The 23,312-nt window shown below is 47.2% G+C and overlaps 1 protein-coding gene across 9 annotated transcripts in view; it reads right to left on the reverse strand.

Moving 5' to 3' along the window:
• Nucleotides 1-4,076: 4,076 nt before the first annotated feature.
• Nucleotides 4,077-23,312, reverse strand: part of mical2b (microtubule associated monooxygenase, calponin and LIM domain containing 2b) — a 137,369-nt gene continuing 118,133 nt past the window's right edge. For all 9 annotated transcript variants that reach the window (XM_028585040.1, XM_028585038.1, XM_028585035.1 and 6 more), the window contains 4 exons: nucleotides 6,033-6,126; nucleotides 5,478-5,580; nucleotides 5,276-5,349; nucleotides 4,077-5,173 (listed from right to left, as the gene is read on the reverse strand). In XM_028585040.1, the coding sequence (XP_028440841.1) occupies nucleotides 4,953-5,173; nucleotides 5,276-5,349; nucleotides 5,478-5,580; nucleotides 6,033-6,126 (492 nt within the window). In that variant the 3' untranslated portion in view covers nucleotides 4,077-4,952. The remainder of the gene's footprint in view (nucleotides 5,174-5,275; nucleotides 5,350-5,477; nucleotides 5,581-6,032; nucleotides 6,127-23,312) is intronic.

Raw genomic sequence — 23,312 nt, forward strand, 5'->3', positions numbered from 1 at the left:
AGTCATCACTACTCAGAGGTATAGGAATAGATGGCTCAATAGCAACCTCCTTTCAGCTCAGCCACAGTAATTCTGTAAAGTGTCCTTGGGTTTCTTGAAAGGCGCTATATAAATAAGTTATTATTATTAATAGAGCTGTGACTGTTAGCCTGGCTACGGTGCTGAAAAGAAACCTTGGGTTGTTCTTATTTTCTTCTATTAGTGATGATTAATAGTCTTATCTGGCATTTCTGAGGGCCTTCCTATAGGTTTTCAAACGAGATTCTTCCAGTTTGGTGGAACGCCATTTACTTTAAAGTTTTCGCGAGATTTCTTTTAATTTGCGAGTTTGGGAGTTATACCAAGGTGCTAGTTTCCTTTGCTTCATCATCTTCTTTTTGAGGGGAGCAACACAGTCTAAAGTCATCCGTAGGAAGGCTGTAGCACTGTCTACAAAATTATCAATTTGGGGGCGGGACTAAAGTTAGCATAAAGGTCCTCTGTTATATGAAAAATATTGAAAAAACTGATTGCGACAGGACGTCATCCACAAGCCACAGCAGTCGGCAGCAGACAGGCTGTCTGCAGCTGCCTTCAGTTTCCTACACAACAGTCGGCTCTATAGCCTAGTTTCTATTATACTAATATAGTGTTTTTAAATAACCAAAGTTACATTTCTACGTGTAGTAAGCATTAGCTTCAGGCTAATTTATCAAGACTAGGCCTACCCGCTACATTAACGCCAGCTCCATGGCTACCTCTACACCTTGCGAGTGCCCACTTCCCACAGGATTTCCTCGTTGTTTAAGAACGCAAACAAAGAAATTGCTGACCTTAGGGAAGATGTTCGTCGGCTTTCCGAGGACTTAAAGACCAAAGATGCCTTGTTAACCGGCTGCTTGGATGTGGCTCATAATCAGTCGCTCCGAATCTCATCTCTCTCGGCGGCCTTCCAGGAGGGATCCATCCACCTGCCAACATCCATCTTCTTGCTCAACGCCGGCCATCAGGTCATCCTGGACTGAAGTGGTTTACATTGCCTCCTGCCCTCAGCCTCTCCAGTCGTTTCAATGCCTTGTCGGAGCCAGATGTCCCCCTGGTAGCGGCTGGTGTGGTTCCCCGGGCTTGCCCCGCTTCAAAGCCGACTGACCAGCTGTCATCACAGGAGAGGACCGCTGCCTCGCCACGACAGCTTCTGAGGGATGTGGTAGTCAGACGGTCCGGTGGCCTCCGCTGCCTGGACCAGCCAAATGACAACGTTCCTCAAAAACAATCTCCCCATCCGAATGGTAAGCAATCGTCCTCTTCTTTTCCTTGTCCATCTGAAACCGATACGGACTGTTTTGTTCCCGTCACCGGCCATCCACACCCACCAATTCCTCGTCCGCTCTGTCCCCCAACCACAATAATTATTGGTGACTCCATCACCCGGGATATACGTTTTTTTTAATGCTGTCACACACTGCTTTCCTGGAGCCAAAGTTGCAAACATCCTGGCTAAAGTTGTGGACCAGATACAGTCACTCCCGACCTCTATTAAACACATCGTGGTCCATTGTGGACATAATGACATGTCCTACCAGGAGAGTGAGCGCACAAAGCGAGACTTTAACACTCTCATTGAGGCTTTAAAAAGCACTGGGAAGTCGGCGGAGCATGCCTATAACTCATTCCAGTTATAGGCCCTGTTTACACGTACATGTCATTTTGAAAACCGGAGACATTTCCCTGTGTTCCCTTTGTTTACACGCAAACGGAGAATTCACCTTTGAAAATGAGTCTTTCTAAAAACTTGGCCAGAGTGGATATTTTTTAGATCTTCGTTTGCACGTTTGCATGTAAACTGAGACAAACGGAGGTTTAGAAAGCCAAGAGAGAGAAAGAGGAAGTGATTCGTTGCTGTTGTTGCTATTTTCGGGATTCTGATTGGCTTGAGCTTCTTGTTACACTGCCACATACAGGTTTGGCATGCTCTTGACGGCATTAATGGCATATATACACGTGTACATGTAAACAAACACTTTTCTGAAAACTGACAGCTGTGCACAATGTTATTTTTTTAAACGGAGAGGTCGAAATGTCCGTTTATGAAAATAGCCAGCCACGTGTAAACGTAGCAATAATCAATAATATTAGTAATCAGAGGTACAGCGCTACACGTTCCTCTGTGCTTCCTTTGGAGCAGTCACTCATAATCCCATAACCACAGTGTCTGTCCCCCGACTGAGACTGGTTAAATCAAACGTAAACAAAAGAGGTGCTATACTTAACCTAATTGGAATTAAATCAACCACTGCAACGATAGAACAGAATAGGAAAATCAAATGTGGACTATTAAATATTAGATCTCTGTCTTCCAAAGCAATATTGGTAAACGATTTAATATCAGATAATCAAATTGATTTATTCTGTCTTACCGAAGTATTCGGTATAGGCTGTATTGTGCAAATCGTTGCTGAATTGACAATTTACTTCAAAGCTTTCAGAGTTGGAAGCTCCATAAAGTGACGTGACAATCAGCTAGCGCCTGCCGGGGCCGCTACCTCGTTGCTCGGAGACTCGGCTGTAAGCTGGAGGTCTCTCAGACCCGGTCTCGTAAATAAGAGGCTTTTATTTCGTTTGTTTAAATATCACAACACATGTCCATCATAAGATTAACGGGAACCTGTGGTACATTGCATTTTCGGAGTTACAGGCGGGGGAGAGAGCGATGGCTGTTTCTCTTAGGGAGACTTGTTTAAACTTTTTTTTTATGATCCACACCTAAATTTAGGTCCGCTGCAACTCTCAGTTCTTTTAAATCAAGGCTGAACACCTTTTCTTTTTGGGTACATGAATCTCAAAACAACTGTTTGTCATGTAAACCCAAAAATACAATTATTAGTATTAATACATTACGAAACAAACACAATGAGGCAGGAGAGCACCCAGCTGCTTTAGATATGGACTGTGGAAACGGTTGGGTCACGACATGTCTGAGAGTACTTAACACAGGTTTAGATGTCTGTGTCACTGGAGGGACATGTAGTTAAACTCTCCCGACTACCACTTGAGAGTCTGCTCTTGAGACTTTGCTCTAATTCTCGGGACAATTAGGGCAGGATTCGGGATTCGGAACAATGCTTGGATTTCGGAAAAGCCTTAATGTTAAATAGAAATAGCAATGGTGAATCTTAAAATGTCAAAAGGCAATTACCTAATGTAAAATTCAAAAGATAAAACTTCAAATTGAAAATTATTAATTATTTTTTTCTATTTGAGATTTTAATTTAAGTATTTCTATTTAAGCTTTTCCATTTCACATTTTGAGTTTCATATTTGATGTTTCTGTCATTCAATAAAATATTTCAGTTTAAGCATTTATATTTTAAATTTGACTTTTTACATTAAACTTTACATTTTCAAATTATCATTTTACATTTCAACTTTGCGTTTTCAGTTTCCTTTTTAAATGTAATTATGGCATGATTTTTCCTAGTAGAGTAGTAAAATAATATTTTTAATTTGATCTTGCTTCGTTTTCTCTTTGGACTTTCAATTTGAATTATGAATAAATATCTCCTCTATAGAAACATGGCTGGGCCATGAAGAATATGTTAGTCTAAATGAAGCCACTCCTCCCAGTCATAATAATACTCAAATTCCTAGAGGCTCAGGCCGAGGAGGGGGAGTTGCAGCCATATTTGATTCAAGCCTGTTAATTAATCCTAAACCTAAACTAAACTATAACTCGTTTGAAAGCCTTGTTCTTTATCTTCAACATCCAACATGGAAAACATTACAGCCAATCATATTTGTTGTTGTTTACCGAGCTCCAGGTCCGTATTCTGAATTTTTAACTGAATTCTCAGAGTTTTTATCATGTGTAGTCCTTAAATCTGACATTTACTTATTGTAGGTGATTTTAATATCCATGTGGACGTTGACAATAATGGCCTTAATATTGCTTTTAACTCACTACTAGATTCAATTGGTTTCAGTCAGAGTGTGCATAATGCTGGCATATGGCATCAAAATCAAAATTAATATTTCAAGGCCAGGGACCAAATGAGAAGTGTGGATCTTTTTACTGGGGTTAAAACTCATGTAAACACAATATTTTTTTTGACTCACAGCCCACACACTAAGTTAAAAATTAAACAATCACAGTTTAACCTGACAGTAGTTAGTCACAGGGTAAATCTACTCTGAATTACAAGATGCCAGATGTGCAACATGCATGAAAGTTTCAACCTGTGCAGATGCAGTTTTCTGCCCTGTGATTCAGTTTTGAATTATGTGCCAACTTGAGTCACAATGGAGTAAAAAGGTCATTTTTAGCCACCTAGAAGAGGTACATCTTACCAGCTGGCTACAAATATGTGGTTAGGATTACAATTGTGTTCAATGTTGTCTGGGTGTAAAGCCAACTTAATATTTATTTGACAGTGTTCCAGCACAATGTGAAAAAATAACAATATTAAAATACACACACACACACACACACACACACACACACACACACACACACACACACGCTACAAAGTGAATTACATAAAGCACATCTCTCGATTTATGACACAAATGTAAAACAAGCCAGCTGGTCTATGTGCCAAAATGTTACAAGGCAGTCAGTTACATTATTAGACATGGTTAAACAAATTGTATATCCAGTTTCAGGTCAGTGTCAGCCTGAGCCATGACAGAGGCTGAGCACAGAGGTCAAATAACCTTAATGTCAGAAATTTTATTAGCTGTCAAGCTCTGAGCTCAGCATACCGGCACAAAATGAGACTAGATGATTTCATTATATTCCCATCCTCACCACATTAGCTAGATTTGTAGCTTTATGAGAATATGCTAGGTACAAACTAGAATGGTGAAAATGCACCCTTTTTATATAAAAAAAAAGTGTTATGTAGAGCCTCACAGTACTTTTCTACTCTTTACTATCTATCCTGCTCTTTACCACTGAGATGCTCAACATTCAACCTTCACTCAAGCTTCTCCTGCCTCCAGCTTTCATTGGCCTGGGCCCAGTGAAACTCATAGCCCTTGGATAGCACAAGGCTCTCCAGGTCCCTGTCCTCAGCCCTCTCCTTCAGCCTTTGCTCCTCCAGTATAGAGACCAACATGTCTCGTTTCTCCACTGTCCTCATGATCTCTGACAGGATCTCCTGCTCTTCCTGCAGCTCAGAGGCACTCTTCTTTGTATCTGAAATGATGTTGAAGAGAGTGGAGGAAGGTAGCAGCAAGACATTTATGTACTATTATGTCTGACTATCAGATTGTATGTTTGTGTCCGTTCATCCCTTACCTTCTATTGCCATCCTGTGTCGTAGATCCTGCTGCAGTTGGCTCTGTGTGTCCTCCAGTTCAAGCTCCTGAGCGCTAAGAAAGAGAGCAGAAAATTGGATGTCCTCTACTGGTAAGAAATAGGAATTGCAACGATACTAACAATTGATGTTTTCCTTTACAAGTCAATAATTAGCCATGTGTCTTGTAATGCAGTTACTTACAATATCATGAGTTCAGACTCATAGCGGGCCAATTTGTTTTTCTCCAGAACAAGTTTAAACCAGGACTGATAGAGCTGGGCCTCGTCATCTGTCTGAGATGATTCTGGGAGGGCAAAAGTAAGGAAGCATAGAGGGAGGAAGAATAGAGGGAGATCGGTGGAGATGAACAAAGCAGGGATGGGAGGGAAGGACAGAGGCAGGTTGAAGAAGAAAAAGAAAAAGCCATTACAAAAAAACTGGAATCAAACCTCAATCCCAAACACACACACAGGCCATCTGATTTGTCGCAATTGTCACTGTCTATTGAGAGTACAAACATTAACAGTTCGTTAACAGGTAATGCTTTTTTTGATCTGAAAAGTATGGGCACAGCAATAAAAAAAAAAAAAGAATAAGGCTTCACAGTGAAATTCTATTGAGCTGTATTGTAGACTTAGATTAAACCAAGGTGTTATGGTTCAGAGTTCTGTCATTAAAAGTAGCTTTGGGATGTCTTGTTCAGGCTCAAAGACATTTGTAAGGTATTGGTCTGTGTGTGGGAATAATGTTCAGCACCTGTTTCTCCTCTTATGATTTTTTCTATAGCCACTCCTCTCTCCTCCAGATCTCTCTGTTTCTCTGAAACCTCCTCCAGTTGTCTCTGGATAGCCTGGGCAATACACAAATAGAAATTATGTGACACACATAATCAACGGAAATGATTATTTGTCCATGTTTTGAGATATCTTTCTCTGAGATTTCTGCCTCCACCACAATAACATGTAAGAGAAAGGGTTTTGTAAGTGAAAGTTGGTGGTGCTCACAAAAACCTCTGTTGCAATATCTCTCTCCAGAAAGTTTCCCTACTCTGAAAAGAACACACTGTCAACAGTTTTTGAAGCCACAGTAGAAACCAGTTACAATGGTACAAGTTTTAAATGCTGTGAACACCACACAATATTCCATTAACCTTCATTGTATTTGGGTCATGAAAAAAAATTCAGAGACAGATATCTCAAAACCTGTAAATAACACAAACCATTTGGGAGTTTAAAGGGGACAAATCATGAGAAACTCACATTTTTAGTACTTGCACATACATTTGGATATCTGGAGCACCTACCAACCCAGAGACTGAAATAAGACAACCCAGTCTTAATCTTTACATTAAAGCTATAGTGCGTAGTTTCTGTCGCCCACATGAGGAATTCTAAGTAATGACAACAACACTGTCGGTGCGTCCACATGATATGAGCCTTCCGAGCAGTTGCTAGTAGCCAAGGAGAACACGGAGGATTGAAGGAGAATTCCGGTCAATTTCAACATGTAGCTCTGTTGTTTGTAAATTTGGAGTGCTGTCAGTAGCGAGAAAAACAAAAATAATCAGTGTTGCCTACACCACGTTATCCTCCTGCTAGTGTTAGCACCCAGGAGGCTGAAACCGGGCAAGTTTTAAACGTGTTTTTAGCCTCTTAACTATAGGCAGAGTTTGACATTTGAGCCGGGGGTGGGCAAAAAACAAAAAAACAAAAACAAAACTTGTTGCATCTTCGAACATAATTAGGATCAAGGCAATGAAATGTGGACGACTTTTGCACTGTTAAAACATTATCTTCAACCAAAACGAAAAGATTTTTAAAGTTTTTCTTTCCTTTTTTCAAAACACATTTTGTGGCAATGAGAGCAATTAAAAAAACAAGTTATATTTCACATTTTGTTGTACTGTACTTACTTTACATTTAAAATATTTTGTGAGACGGGGAAAAAAAGAGGCCAGGTGAGAGGCTACAGTATGCATAGATACAGATTTGCCTCTCTCTTGGTTTATAAGTCTATAAGACTAAACATTTTCAACTGTCAGTCACACACTCACACAACACTCCACAATTTTGATTTTTACATCAGTGGACCCCGTCCCACAAAAGACAGCATATTGAAAGCAATGTTATTTCAGAAATTATTTCACACATCGGTTCACGGAACAGCACTCCACAAGCACTACATTTAATTTGTGCACCAAGCAGTGTATGTAGGCTGTGTAAGGGTGAGTCTCTTTGATGCGCTGCTGCACACCAGACACGTGACCTGACATCACAGACGCACCATTGTAACTCTGTGCCACAATTGGGATATTTTTAAGACCATATATATCAAGCCCTTTGTAGATGGCTTCCACAATCCCAGCCGCGTTGCAAAATGCAGAGCAGTCAACAAAAAAACGCTCCTTGATTTCCAATTCCTCGGCATATCGTATGCACACTGACAGCTGCTCAGTTTTGGAGGACCTAGCCTCGTTCGCAATTATGGAGAAAAATCCAGTTTCCTGCACCTTTTCAGCAATGTTGTTGTAAAGCATGTATGCACAGATGTCAATTATTTCATTTTGAAAATCTGGGCTTGTGGCATCAAAATAATTGGATTGCATGTTTCCAAAATCAGCATCATATTTCGATAAAAAACTGCAAACCTTGAGGAAATTGCCACGCGATTCTGACTCTTCTCCCTCCTTGTGTTCACGAAAGGGCAATCCAAGTTTAAACAGTAGCCTCACAACATATACTACTTTGCATAGATGACCTCTGTTCTTTTCGACTATAGTTTTATGGCTTTCAGACAGTTTAGCTGCTATAGATCCATTTGAGAATGAGCTGGCTTGGAAGTTATTCCACTTAATCATACAGTTCAGATGGGCCTGGCTTTTTCCATGTTTCTCTAGTTTACTGCTCAGTTTTTTCCAGTCACTCATGCCCTTTTCTAAATGTGTCCTCCTCCTTTAATACTCAAGCTAAGGGTAATTCTTGTATGTAAGTAAGTGGAAAACGTTTTTCTCCAAGATCATCTGTGTTACCTAGTGCGGCTATTGCATCTGTGGGGTGAACGTCAGAACTGCTAGAGGTTGCTGCTGATCCAGAGCTGCTTGAAGTTACCTCCAAGTTCACAGCGGTGTCTGTTTGCCTATCGTCATCATCGGTTACTGTTGTTTGCGTTGTATCCTTGTAAACTCTGCCCTGGCCTCCAGCACTACTGTCAGAAATCTAGGAGTTATTTTTGATCAGGATATATCCTTTAACGTCCACTTAAAACAAACCTCATGAACATCCTTTTTTTCAACTTTGTAACATTGCCAAAATTAGGCACATCCTGTCTCAAAACGATGCTGAAAAACTAGTCCATGCGTTCGTTACTTCCAGGCTGGACTACTGTAATTCCTTACTATCAGGTTGCCCAAATAAGTCCCTTAAGACTCTCCAGCTGATCCAGAATGCTGCAGCGCATGTTCTGACAAGAACTAAGAAAAGAGATCATATTTCTCCTGTATTAGCTTCTCTGCATTGGCTTCCTATAAAATCCAGGACTGAATTTAAAATCCTTCTCCTGACGTACAAAGCACCATCATATATTGAAGAGCTCATAGTACCTTATTGTCCCACTAGAGCACTGCGCTCCCAGAATGCAGAGTTACTTGTGGTTCCTAGAGTCTCTAAAAGTAAAATGGGAGCCAGAGCCACCAGCTCCCAGTCTGTACTCGGGAGGCAGACACCGTCACCGGATTTAAGAGTAAACATAAAACTCTCCTCTTTGATAAAGTTTATGTTTAGGGAGTGAGGAGATGCAGCGTTCAGCCAAACCGGCAGGGGAGGGTGTGTGTCTGCAGACGCAGCACCCCTTCTCTTCTCTGCTTCTCTTCATAGTCGTCAGATTAATCTATACCATATATACCATATAATCAATGATATAATCAAAGTAGAGGGAGGCATGCCAGTACAACCCGAATAGGCAGGGGAGAGTTCTAGCCCGACCAGGCTCCTCTCCTTAACCTCCATCCATCTTCGTCCGCTTATCCGGTGTCGGGTCGCGGGGGGAGCAGCTCCAGCAGGGGACCCCAAACTTCCCTTTCCCGAGCAACCTTTAACCAGCTCCGACTGGGGGATCCCGAGGCGTTCCCAGGCCAGGTTGGAGATATAATCCCTCCACCTAGTCCTGGGTCTTCCCCGAGGCCTCCTCCCAGCTGGACGTGCCTGGAACACCTCACACAGGGAGGAATATTTGCCACAGCTCTTTATTTGATGATCGCATCAGCAATGAATTGTCCCACAATTCGTCTGGAGTTCCCTCGCTCCCATTTGGCCCGAGGCTCTCGGTCGTGAGGGCAAAACTTGCGCTGTCCAGCCCACCACACAGTGTCCACGTCTCCTCTCTCACAGTCAGCCATCAAGAGCTTGCTCCGGCTCACTACTGCTTTAAAGGGAGATGATTAGACAACTCGCTGCAGCTGTAACAATCAGTCCCTCCCTGCCTGCTCACCTGAGCCACCACCTCCTCCCCACACTCCCTCCACACCCTGTAATTGGCACACACCCTCTGGTCCCCCTTTTTAAAAAGGGGAACCACCACCCCGGTCTGACACTCCTTTGGCACTGTCCCAGACTTCCACGCAATGTTGAAGAGGTGTGTCAACCAGGACAGCCCCTCCACACCCAGAGCCTTGATTGAGCATTTCTGGACGGATCTCATCAATCCCAGGGGCTTTGCCACTGTGGAGTTGTTTGACTACATCAGTGACTTCCGCCTGGGAAATTGACAATGATCCCCCATCATCCTCCAGCTCTGCCTCTAACATAGAGGGCGTATTAGTCGGATTCAGGAGTTCCTCAAAGTGCTCCTTCCACCGCTCTATTACCTCCTCAGTTGAGGTCAACATTGTCCCATCCTTACTGTACACAGCTTGGATGGTTCCCCGCCCCCCCTGAGGAGGTGGCGAACAGTTTTCCAGAAGCACCTTGGTGCCGACCGAAAGTCTTTCTCCATGTCTTCTCCAAACTTCTCCCACACCCGCTGCTTTGCCTCTTTCACGGCAGAGGCTGCAGCCCTTCGGGCCCTTCGGTACCCTGCAACCGCCTCCGGAGTCCTCTGGGATAACATATCCCGGAAAGACTCCTTCAGTCGGACGTCTTCCCTGACCACCGGTGTCCACCACGGTGTTCGTGGGTTACCGCCCCTTGAGGCACCTAAGACCCTAAGACCACAGCTCCTTGCCGCAGCTTCAGCAAGGGAAACTTTGAACATTGTCCACTGGGGTTCAATGCCCCCAGCCTCCACAGGGATGCACAAAAAGCTCCGCCGGAGGTGTGAGTTGAAAGTCTGTCGGACAGGGGCCTCCTTCAGACGTTCCCAATTTACCCGCACTACCCGTTTGGGCTTACCAAGTCTGTCCAGAGTCTTCCCCCACCCCCTGACCCAACTCACCACCAGATGGTGATCAGTTGACAGCTCCGCCCCTCTCTTCACCTGAGTGTCCAAAACACACGGCCTCAGATCAGATAAAACGATTATAAAATCGATCATTGAGCTTTGGCCTAGGGTGCTCTGGTACCAAGTACACTTATGAGCATCCCTATGTTCGAACATGGTGTTTGTTATAGACAATCCATGACTAGCACAGAAGTCCAACAACAAACAACCACTCTGGTTCTGATCAGGGAGGCCGTTCCTCCCAATCACGCCTCTCCATGTGTCTCCATCATTGCCCACGTGCGCGTTGAAGTCCCCCGGCAGAACAATGGAGTCCCCCACTGGAGCCCCATGCAGGACTCCATTCAAGGTCTCCAAGAAGGCAGAATACTCCGAACTCCTGTTTGGTGCATATGCACAAACAACAGTCAGAGTTTTCCCCCCGACAACACGCAGGCGACCCTCTCGTCCACCGGGGTAAACTCCAACGTAGCGGCGCTCAGCCGGGGGCTTGTGAGTATCCCCACACCCGCCCAGCGCCTCACACCCTGGGCAACTCCGGAGAAGAAAAGAGTCCAACCCCTATCCAGGAGTATGGTTCCAGAACCGAGACTATGCGTAGAGGTAAGCCCCACCAGATCTAACCGGTAGCGCTCCACCTCCCGCACCAGTTCCGGCTCCTTCCCCCACAGAGAGGTGACGTTCCACGTCCCCAGAGCCAGCGTCTGCTGCCCGGGTCTGGTCCGTCGAGGCCCCTGACCTTCACTGCCACGCGTGTAGCAGCGCACCCAACCCCAGCGGTTCCTCCCACAGGTGGTGGGCCCATGGGCTGGAGAGATGGGAGCCACGTAGCTTTTTTGGGCTGTGCCCGGCCGGGCTCCGTGGCAAACCCGGCCACCAGGCGCTCGCCGACGAGCCCGCCATCTGGGCTTGGCTCCAGACGGGGGCCCCGGGCTTCCTCCGGGCAGGGTCACTCCATCTCTACCTCGTTTATTCATTGGGGTTTTTGAACCATTCTTTGTCTGGCCCCTCACCTGAGACCACTTTGCCTTGGGAGACCTTACCAGGAGCACACAGCTCCAGACAACACAGCCCTCAGATTCACAGAGACACACAAACCTCTCCACCACGATAAGGTGATGGTTCACGGAGACGTTCACTTTCTCCCATGACTCCTCTGGATCATGCAAATGGTCATTGGTAAACTTAAGACGGGCCTGGACATGTGCTGTTTTAAGCAGGGGACCCTTCCGTGCCATGCATGATTTCAAACCATGACATCTTAGTGTATTACCAACAGTAACCTTGGAAACGGTGGTCCCAGCTCTTTTCAGGTCATTGACCAGCTCCTCCCGTGTAGTTCTGGGCTGATTTCTCACCTTTCTTAGGATCATTGAGACCCCACGAGGTGAGATCTTGCATGGAGCCCCAGTCCGAGGGAGCTTGACAGTCATGTTTAGCTTCTTCCATTTTCTAATGATTGCTCCAACAGTGGACCTTTTTTCACCAAGTTGCTTGGCAATTTCCCCGTAGCCCTTTCCAGCCTTGTGGAGGTGTACAATTTTGTCTCTAGTGTCTTTGGACAGCTCTTTGGTCTTGGCCATGTTAGTAGTTGGATTCTTACTGATTGTATGTGGTGGACAGGTGTCTTTATGAATCTAACGACCTCAAACAGGTGCATCTAATTTAGGATAATAAATGTGGAGAGTGGAGGTGGACATTTTAAAGGCAGACTAACAGGTCTTTGAGGGTCAGAATTCTAGCTGATAGTGTTCAAATACTTATTTGCAGCTGTATCATACAAATAAATAGTTAAAAAAATCATATATTGTGATTTCTGGATTTGATTTTTAGATTATGTCTGTCACAGTGGACATGCACCTACGATGACAATTTCAGACCCCTCCATGATTTCTAAGTGGGAGAACTTGCAAAATAGCAGGGTGTTAAAATACTTATTTTCCTCACTGTATATATTTATATATATATTATATATATATATATATTATACAGTATACAATATTTTCTGTGCTTGATGAGAAAGATGGCTACTGGCAGGTGAAGCTGGACAAAGCATTATCACTGCTTTGCACTTTCCACACCCCAAGGGGGAGATACAGATTCAAGCGCCTACCTTTTGGAATCAAATCTGCAAGCGAGGTCTTCCAGCAATGCAACTGTGACACCTTCGGAGACATTGAAGGAGTTCATATCATTGCCGATGATATGATAATTGCGGCTTCTACAGAGACGGAACACGACGAGGTACTACAGAAAGTGTTGGCCAGAGCAAAAGAAGCAAACGTGAAATTCAATAAAGACAAAATACAGTTTAAAGAGGACATTGGGCATGATAAAATACCTTGCACAATACATTCCAGGTGAGGCCACCCTCGCAGCACCTTTGAGACAGCTGCTGCGTAAAGACATGGTATGGTTGTGGCAACCCGAACACAATGACGCCATCAAGATGCCCAAAGTGGCCCTCACAAATGCACCAGTGCTCAAGTTGTTCGCGCCAAAAAAAAACGCTTTGTCATACAGGCCGATGTATCTAAGGACGGTCTAGGAGCATGTCTGCTACAAGAGGGACACCGAATAGCCTATGCATCAAGAGCGCTGACTGAGCCTGGGAGGAATTATGCCTGCAGAGGATGTTACTCCAGCTGCAGAGATATGACCTAAAGGTCTTCTACAAGCCAGGTAGGCTTGTAGAGCTGCTGATTGCAGACACACTGTCCCGAGCTGCCATACAAGAACAAGACACAATAGAAGATGACATGGCAGAAGAGAAGGTGATCTACACTTTGGAGCCCACAGAGGCTCTCAGCACAGCATCTCTAGAAAAGCTCAAGGGTGAAACACAGAAAGATGAAACCCTACAGCTCCTGCAAAGCAGGCACAAACATGTCTGGCCACATCACAAGAAACACGTGGACATTCGTATGGCACAATACTGGCCTATCAGACACACTGTCTCAATGAGAGACGGCATATTGTTCACTGGTGACAGAATAATAATTCCAAGCGTGCTTAAACAAGAAATGCTGCATAAGCTACATGTGGCGCATCAAGAAATGCAAAGAACAAAGGTGTTTCCCACACAGATTATTGTGTGGCGGTGTGCCTCACTATCAACACCGGCCACCGCACATTGCATTTCGTTCTAATTATTATTTTTTTAAACGCTATTTAAAATACGTTCTTCTGCATTTCCTTTCCCTGCTCTCCTCCGTCTCTCTGTCACTTGTGTCTTTCTCACTTACACACACACAGTTCCTCCCACCGTGCGGTGTTGGTTCCCAACGTCACCTTCCAGGCAGTGTGGCAATGATTATGTTTAAGGCGATTGCGCCTGCTTTAGAAAGTCAACTAGTCGCAAGTTTGCGGTAAAATGCAGTTGGGTTGTCGAGGTCAAAACACTATATGTAGCAGCTGTGAATCAAATAAACGTATTATAAATAATGTTATGTCATGTTTTCCTCTTACACTGAATGTTTTGCTTCAATCCAGATGAGTATTGAAAAGTATTTTCCGCGACCAGGATGAGACCAGCCTGAACCGGAGGTATCAGTCTGAAACCGAGCTCAACAGTCCGACCAGTGTAATTAGTTATGTTATTAATTAGTTAACAATATTTTCAGGCTTCAACCAGTGAAAGACAGGGTCAGGGAGAGAAAGAGATAGATTAATTAGGTATTGAAGTAGGATAGGAGGGCTTCCAGCTGTGGTGACAGCGGAGAGAAGTGAACCTCATTCCTACAATATTGTATCCTCATCTGGGCAGCGCTACAGACGCAACAGGCGCCATCTGAGGAAAACACCAGTCTGCACTCAGGCGACCTCTGATACAGACTTCATGGATGAGGACTTGCCAGACTCATCAGGTACAAATGTAGCAGAGAGTATAGACTCTCAGCATTCATCCACATTGAATCCAACTCACACCAGGAGCGGGCGAGTCATCAGACCACCTGAGAGGTTTAAAGACTTTCAGATGGGTCAACACTGAGAGCTGGAGTAAGAGATGTCAAGCTTTGGGACAACATCTTGTAAGATAAAAAAAAGAAAAGAAAAAGTGGCTTTAAAATGGGAAATTTTTGGTTATCTGTTCTAATATAATATAATAACTGTTTGGTAACATATCTTCTTGAATAGGTGAAATGTGTGAAGTCTGAAATATTGTTCTGTTATAATATGCTATCTTTGGCAGAAAGGTTGTCTATTCAACATGCCTTTAACAGAAGTTGACACAAGATAGATGTTGTTCAATCAGTGTCTTGTAGGTATTAACAAATTAGAAGAACAATACCAAACTTCATATTAATGCGAGTATATTAGTATGATGTTCAATACAGATTTGTGAGCAATTCAAGTGTTAAAGGTTAATGTCCATGTTAAGAAAGGGGGATGCAGTATATAGTGCCGCGCACTGATACACTCAAGGTTAATGAGACGTGCGCAGGGGTACAGTGTCAGCGTAGTATGTGATGCAATGTGAGATGTACGCACGTTACTTGTATGGCTTGTGTTCCACCATAAGTGTAAAATAAACAAGCACTGAGAAATCGGCATCTGTTCACTACTATGGTCATGACAACGCACTATTACAGGTATGCACCCCCACTAACCTGGAAAACGGTTTTAAAACAGTGTTAATACAGTCCACAAACCAATAGGTTACGTGACTACGTCCATTATTTTTACAGTTTATGCTAAAAAAAAGAGCATTTCTGAAAGAGGGTAAATACAGCGGGGAGAACAAGGGTGTATCATAGGTACACTTCTGTGAGAGACGGAATCTAAAACACAGAAAATCACATTGTATGATTTTTAAATAATTAATTTGCATTTTATTGCATGACATAAGTATTTGATCACCTACCAACCAGTAAGAATTCCAGCTTTCACAGACATGTTAGTTTTTCTTTAAGAAACCGTCCTGTTCTCCACTCATTACCTGTATTAACTGCACCTGTTTGAACTTGTTACCTGTATAAAAGACACCTGTCCACACACTCAAACAGACTCCAACCTCTCCACAATGGCCAAGACCAGAGAGCTGTGTAAGCACATCAGGTATAAAACTGTAGACCTGCACAAGGCTGGGATGGGCTACAGGACAATAGGCAAGCAGCTTGGTGAGAAGGCAACAACTGTTGGCGCAATTATTAGAAAATGGAAGAAGTTCATGATGACGGTCAATCTCCCTCTGTCTGGGGCTCCATGCAAGATCTCACCTCGTGGGGCATCAATGATCATGAGGAAGGTGAGGGTTCAGCCCAGAACTACACGGCAGGACCTGGTCAATGACCTGAAAAGAGCTGGGACCACAGTCTCAAAGAAAACCATTAGTAACACACTATACCGTCATGGATTAAAATCCTGCAGCGCACGCAAGGTCCCCCTGCTCAAGCCAGCGCATGTCCAGGCCCGTCTGAAGTTTGCCAATGACCATCTGGATAATCCAGAGGAGGAATGGGAGAAGGTCATGTGGTCTGATGAGACAAAAATAGAGCTTTTTGGTCTAAACTCCACTCGCCGTGTTTGGAGGAAGAAGAAGGATGAGTACAACCCCAAGAACACCATGCTAACCGTGAAGCATGGAGGTGGAAACATCATTCTTTGGGGATGCGTTTCTGCAAAGGGGACAGGATGACTGCACCATATTGAGGGGAGGATGGATGGGGCCATGTATCGCGAGCTCTTGGCCAACAACCTCCTTCCCTCAGTAAGAGCATTGACGATGGGTTGTGGCTGGGTCTTCCAGCATGACAACGACCCGAAACACACAGCCAGGGCAACTAAGGAGTGGCTCCGTAAGAACCATCTCAAGGTCCTGGAGTGGCCTAGCCAGTCTCCAGACCTGAACTCAATATAAAAATCTTTGGAGGGAGCTGAAAGTCCGTATTGCCCAGCGACAGCCCCGAAACCTGAAGGATCTGGAGAAGGTCTGTATGGAGGAGTGGGCCAAAATCCCTGCTGCAGTGTGTGCAAACCTGGTCAAGAACTACAGGAAACGTATGATCTCTTTAATTGCAAACAAAGGTTTCTGTACCAAATATTTAGTTCTGCTTTTCTGATGTATCAAATACTTATGTCATGCAATAAAATGCAAATGAATTACTTAAAAATCATACAATGTGATTTTCTGGATTTTTGTTTTAGATTCCATCACTCACAGTTGAAGAGTGCCTATGATAAAAATTACAGACTTCTACATGCTTTGTAAGTGGGAAAACCTGCAAAACCGGCAGTGTATCAAATACTTGTTATTTATATATATATATATATATATATATATATATATATATATATATATATATATATATATATATATATATATATATAAAAAAACTTCAGTTAAGAAATATGACTGGGACAAATAGTCTTTACTCAGAGAACCAAGGTTACAAGCTAGGGGTGTGACGAGACGCTTACTCCACGAGACGAGACACATCACGAGATTGGGTTCACGAGAACGAGACGAGATTTCTCGTCGAGGTGAAAAGTTGTCTCGTGAGGCGATGTGATGTCAGCGTGATGGAGCGTGGAATTACTATTGAAGATCCCCCTGCCACTTTTAAATCATTTGTGTGGCAACATTTTGGTTTTCCTCGGAAATAATAAACAGCGAAAAGAGTGACAGACAAGACCGAACACAATATGTAAATATTGTAAGAAAAAAATGCCGTATACCGCGGCTAACACGAGCACTATGCAAAAACACTTACAGCACCACCACAGCTCTCTACTAAATACTGCACCCGCGAGTAGTACGGCATTTTTTTCTTACAATGTTTACATATTGTGTTCGTCTTGTCTGTGACTCTTTCACTCTTTTCACCTCGACGAGAAATCTCGTCACGTTTTAATCTCGCGAGATCTTGTAAAACGAGATCTCGTCACACCCTTACTAAATGAAGTGAAACGTTAACGTGAATATTATCAATAATAATAATATTGAAGAAGTGAACTATTTATAGTTCTCAATCTGAACTGAAATATTCATTACTCACGCTACCGTGTGTGTGTGTGTGTGTGTGTGTGTGTGTGTGTGTGTGTGTGTGTGTGCGCGCGCGCGCAATGAAGTGAGGGTTCTATTTCGTATAGGCTTCGCCCTCTAAGCCACGCTATGGGTTTATCCCTTCGCGCATGCGCAGTCGTGAAGATTTTCTTTCCCGCCCTTGCGTGCCGCACAGGCTTCAGCTACGTCCGCAATTACTGTATAAAAACAGGGCGGACCCGTTGCTCTGCTCCCACTTTTTCTTCAAGCAAGAGCAGTTATGAAGAAGGTAATGAAAACTACCAGCTCCAGCGGAGTCCGCCTCTGCCCCTCCTGCGAGGCCGGCTACATCTTCTCGCCGGACCTCCACCCCCGCTGCGAGACCTGCCTCGGCGCCTCTCATGCCGGCAAGGCTCTCACCTCCGACGCCTCCTGCCCGTTCTGCGCCCGCCTGCCTTCTAAAGACTTCAACGGCGGGCGGGCGCTTTTCTGGCCTTTGAGGTCGGCGGAGGGGGGACGGCAGCTGGGCGGACCCGGCGCGACAGGGTCGATGCCCTGGAACCGCTGGAAGAGGGCGTCTTCGGCGGGCACGAGTCCGATGACTCGTCTCCCCGAGCGACGACTCTCTCACGGGTTTCCTTCCTCCCCACTGGGAGGACTGGATCTGGAGACAGGGATCGATGCCTTTCCGCTCACGGCTCTCCCGTCTCCAGAACGGCCAGGGGCACCGCCTCAGCGGTCTTCCCCTCTGCCGCCGAGGTGGCTCCACCCTCCACCACCAAGGCTCTTTTAATGGACCTGCGGAGATCATAAAAGGGCGGCGGACCAGAGGGGCATAGCGCTCCCAGCGGAGCCTCCAGCCCCTCTCGCGGCCTCCTGAGTGGTGACATCTACTCTCAGGAGCCGCCCGTCCAAACAGGCCCCACTCTGGCCGCTTTCACGGAGCTTGACCCGTTCGTGGAGGGAGGCTCTCTCTCAGCCAGGAAACTGAGGGCGCCAGTCTCGCGCTATGCCCGTTCACACGGGTTCATGGCGACACAGAGGCAGGCTTTCCTTCGGTCCCCCCACTGGGAGCAGAGCCTGGCGTCGATCCTGCTTCCGAAGGCGACCTTCTTCGGTAACCGGAAGCCGACCCCCCCCGTCCCCCCAGGACCAGGTTTGCGTCCAAGTCACTGACCGGTCTCACCAGTGTGCGGCCCAGGGCTTAGCGGCGCAAAACAACATAGCCTTGCTAGCCTCCGCTGTCTCCGCCATGGCCACCAACCCGGAGGCGCTTCCTCCTGAGCTAGCTACGGAGATCGGCAAGGCTATGACCGCCATCCTCACCCTCAGCACAGCGACCACGGTGGCGTTGTCGAGGATTCAGGCGTGGCAGACTGTGGCCCAGCGAAATATCTGGCTCCACATGTCACAGTTACCCACAGAGGTCAGGCGCGAGCTTCTGTACGGTCCCATAGCTCCCGATGGACTATTCGGACCTCGTCTACAGACAGCCACATCCCACCTCCACCAGGCAGCCGAAGAGGCGGAGCGGCTACGGCGGCTTGGCTCCTGGAAGGCGGCACCTCAACAACAGCGCCATCGCTCCACCAGCCGCCATAAGAGGAAACACCCCACAGCCTCTGCTGCGGCTGCTACCTCCCAGGTTCCGATCTCCGCCCCTCCGCCTGCCCCACCGCAGCGACAGCCGGCCCCCGACCGGCAGGCTTCACGGGGTCGACGGATCATGAAGGCGGCCCCACCTGGTCTAACCCGCCCCGAGCCACCCACCAAGCAGCGGCGGCGGTGGCAATGACGGGCGCGGGGCGTCTGTTCCTCCACGGTTGAGAATCGAAACACAACGGCCCTTTTAAGGGCCACTCAAGTCTTTCTAAAGAGCAGTTTCCCCTCAACCTAGCAGCCCTTGTTCCCACTGAACATTACGCTGATAATATGACAGATGTTCCCCACACAAGCACAAGCACACACCAGGTCACCGCTGCTCGCGGAGCTGCACCGCTCTCTCACTATGCAGACAGCGGGAGCAGACGCCATGCCGCTACTCTTAGCGCTGCTCAGTTCTCCTCCTCCCCCTGGCTATGCCAGCGGGATGAGGACGACTATGACCCGCCACCCTTTCTACAGGGCCCTACCATGGGCTGGGCGACACGTTCTACCCACGTCTCACCCAGCGGTGGGGCCGGCTCTGCGCTTCCTGCTAGCTATGTCTGTGAACAACACACAGACATGCGCGCCGCCTCTCAGAGCACAGCGCAGCATGGATCAGACTGACACACATGGACTCGTGGATGTCAAAACTGATATCACAGGGCTACACACTCCAGTTCGCCTCCCCCCCGCCTCGCTTTGCGGGCGTGTTGGAGACAACTGTGTCGTCCCAGGCAGAATCAGACGCCATGACGTCAGAATTACGGGAACTGCTGTCAAAGGGAGCAATTTCCCGAGTTCCTCCGTGGGAGGAGAACGAGGGCTTTTACTCCCGATACTTTCTCACGGCAAAAAAGTCAGGCGGGTTTCGTCCCATCCTCGACCTGTCCCAGTTCAACCGGTGCGTCATGGTACGTCCATTCCACATGTTGACTACCAAACATGTGTTGGAATGCGTGCGCCACCAGGAGTGGTTTACATCCGTGGATCTGAAAGACGCTTACTTTCACATCCAAGTCATCCCCAGACACAGGAAATTCCTGCGCTTCTTTTTCCAAGGGGCTCCTTTTTCCAAGGGGCTCCTTTTCAGTACAACCGACTGCCATTCGGTTACTCACTGGCCCCTCGCACTTTTTCCAAGTGCATGGAGACGGCACTTCAGCCGTTGCGGAAAAAAAAAGCGTCAGAGTCCTGTTTTATCTGGACGATTTGCTCATCCTGGCTCCCTCTCGGGAAACGGCGGCGCTACACACCGTGTCAGTCCTGCAGCACCTGCAGACACTCGGTTTTGCCATAAACTGGCAGAAAAGCGCATTGGTTCCCTCACAATCGATAGTTTATCTGGGCGTAGTGCTAAACTCGATTGTTATGAGGGCCAGGCTGTCAACGCCGAGGCAAGATGCGCTGCTTTCTCTCCTGTCGCGCACCACGCCCCGCGCAAAGGTGTCAGCGCTGTCTATCATGCGCCTTCTGGGCATGATGTCCGCGGGCTACATAATAGTACCCCTGGGGCTTCTCCACATGAGGAAAATCCAGAGGTGGTTCCTTCGTCAGCACATCGACCCCATACGCCACAAGTGGCGGATGCTGACTATCCCTCCCTCTTTGCAGTCAGACCTGTCATACTGGGGAAACCCCCAGACCCTGTCAGCTGGGGTTCCCCTGGGCAGAGTGACGTCATACGTGACGGTGTACACAGATGCGTCCCTCACTGGCTGGGGAGGAATGTGCGAATCACAGGTGGTGGGAGGGGAATGGCCTCCTCCTCCCCTCCCACACATAAACTGCCTGGAGCTGTCCACGGTGCTGAAGGTCTTGAAGCACTTCGCCCCGAAGGTAGCAGGGAGACATGTTGTGGTGCAGACAGACAATGTCACAGCAGCGGCGTTCATAAATCGCCAGGGCGGGGTACGATCGGCCCGGCTATTGGAAATAGCCAGGAGCCTCCTGCTGTGGTCGCACAGTCATCTGTTGTCCCTCAGGGCCGTCCACATCCCCGGGATACTAAACCGGGCGGCAGACCTAATGTCGAGGGGGGGGACCCTCTCACAACGAGTGGAAATTGAATCCCACTATCGTTCGGAAGCTGTGGAGCAGGTTCGGGGAAGCGGAGGTGGACCTGTTCGCCTCACGAGAAAACACACAGTGCGCTCTGTGGTTTTCCTTGAGCTCACGGGACAACCCACCCCTGGGCGCGGACGCTTTCTCCCACCATCCCTGGCCCAGAACCCTCCTATACGCTTTTCCCCCAGTCCCTCTGATCCCTCGCCTCCTGGAACGCATCCCTGGCAATTGCCGTGGCACGAGGACGCCCTGTCACAGCTGGACGGCGCGATAACCCACCCCCCGGTGATAACCCAGCGACTGTGGGGCTGGCTGCTGAGCGGGAACGCTTGCAGAGGTTAGGCTTGCCACCTGCCGTGGTGCGCACCATTCAGAGCGCGAGAGCTCCCTCTACAACAGCGTGTTACGCAGCGCGTTGGTCCGCTTTCCAGCGCTGGTGCACGGAGAAGGAGTCAGACCCCATATCGTGCCCCCCTGCCCGTCGTACTGACTTATCTCCAAACACTGGTAGATAACGACTTGGCCCCATCCACGGTCAAAGCCTCACGGGCGGCCATTTCATCTTGCCACGAAGGCTATGGAGAGAGAACGGTTTTTGCGCACCCCTAGTTAAACGTTTTTTGAAAGGGGCCCGGCGGCAGAAACCTGCCGTCGCTCTCTCACGCCCAATGGGATCTGACCCTGGTACTCCGAGCTCTGGGAAGCCCCTTGAGCCCCTGGCACAAGCCCCTCTCAGGTTGCTGTCTCTAAAACGGCGCTCCTCCTTGCACTGACATCAGCCAAGCGAGTGAGCGACTTATGTGCGCTGTCAGTCTCGCCGTCCTGTCTCTCAATCAGAGGGGACGGGCGCAGCCACCCTACAGCCCAACCCTTCCTTCACACCGAAAAGTTTAACAAATTCCTTTCGGTCGAGAGTTTTTCCCTCCAGGGTTTTTTCCCCGCCTCATAACAACGACGCGCGGGAGGCCTCTCACAGATTGTGCCCGGTGCGTGCGTTATCACAGTATGTTTTACGCACGGCGGACATAAGGCGGACACAGCAGCTGTTTGTTCACTACAGGGAACACTCCCAAGGGGCGGCCCTGTCGAAACAACGCCTGTCCCACTGGCTGTGCGAGGCTATCACCCAGGCCTATAACGCGGAGGGGGCGGTGCCCCCCCAGGGCATTCGGGCACATTCTACACGGGCTCTGTCTACATCGACAGCCCTGTTCAGAGGCATGTCAGTGGCCGAAATCTGTGCTGCGGCCTCTTGGGCATCTCCATGCCCTTTCATCCGCTTCTATTTGCGGGATGTGTCTGAGCCCTCCCTGACTCACTCGGTCCTCCCTTCTCACAACGACGAATGAGGCCCCGTCATATACATAATTGTATATACTATGTACATATGTATATGTTTTTGTCACTATTATACAATCACGACGTGCCGCTTTATGTTTTCTTCTGCCCCCTCCCCTCCCCCCTACTCTGGGTGTCTGGGAGGAACTCGGGCGTCCCATAATTATCAATCATGTATTCCCTCATCAATCATGCACGCCTGTATTCTCGGCTTGGGCTTTCAGACAGCTAACAGGTCGTTGCCATGGCGGCACATAAAGTGACAGTAAGGGAAAACAGTCTATGTTCCACTTGTGGGATCTGTCGCAGGTGGCATTGACTACATCAGCTTCGCCCTAACCCATAGCGTGGCTTAGAGGGCGAAGCCTATACGAAATAGAACGTTAGTTACGTTATGGTAACTTCAGATTCTATGAGTATAGGCGTAGCCCTCTAAGATTCGGGCCACCTGCTCCTATTGCATTAGCTGAAGAAAAAGCTGATGTTGGGAGCAGAGCAACGGGTCCGCCCTGTTTTTATACAGTAATTGCGGACGTAGCTGAAGCCCGTGCGGCGCACGCAAGGGCGGA

The sequence above is a fragment of the Perca flavescens genome, chromosome 8 (assembly GCF_004354835.1).
Source record: "Perca flavescens isolate YP-PL-M2 chromosome 8, PFLA_1.0, whole genome shotgun sequence".
NCBI lineage: Eukaryota > Metazoa > Chordata > Actinopteri > Perciformes > Percidae > Perca > Perca flavescens.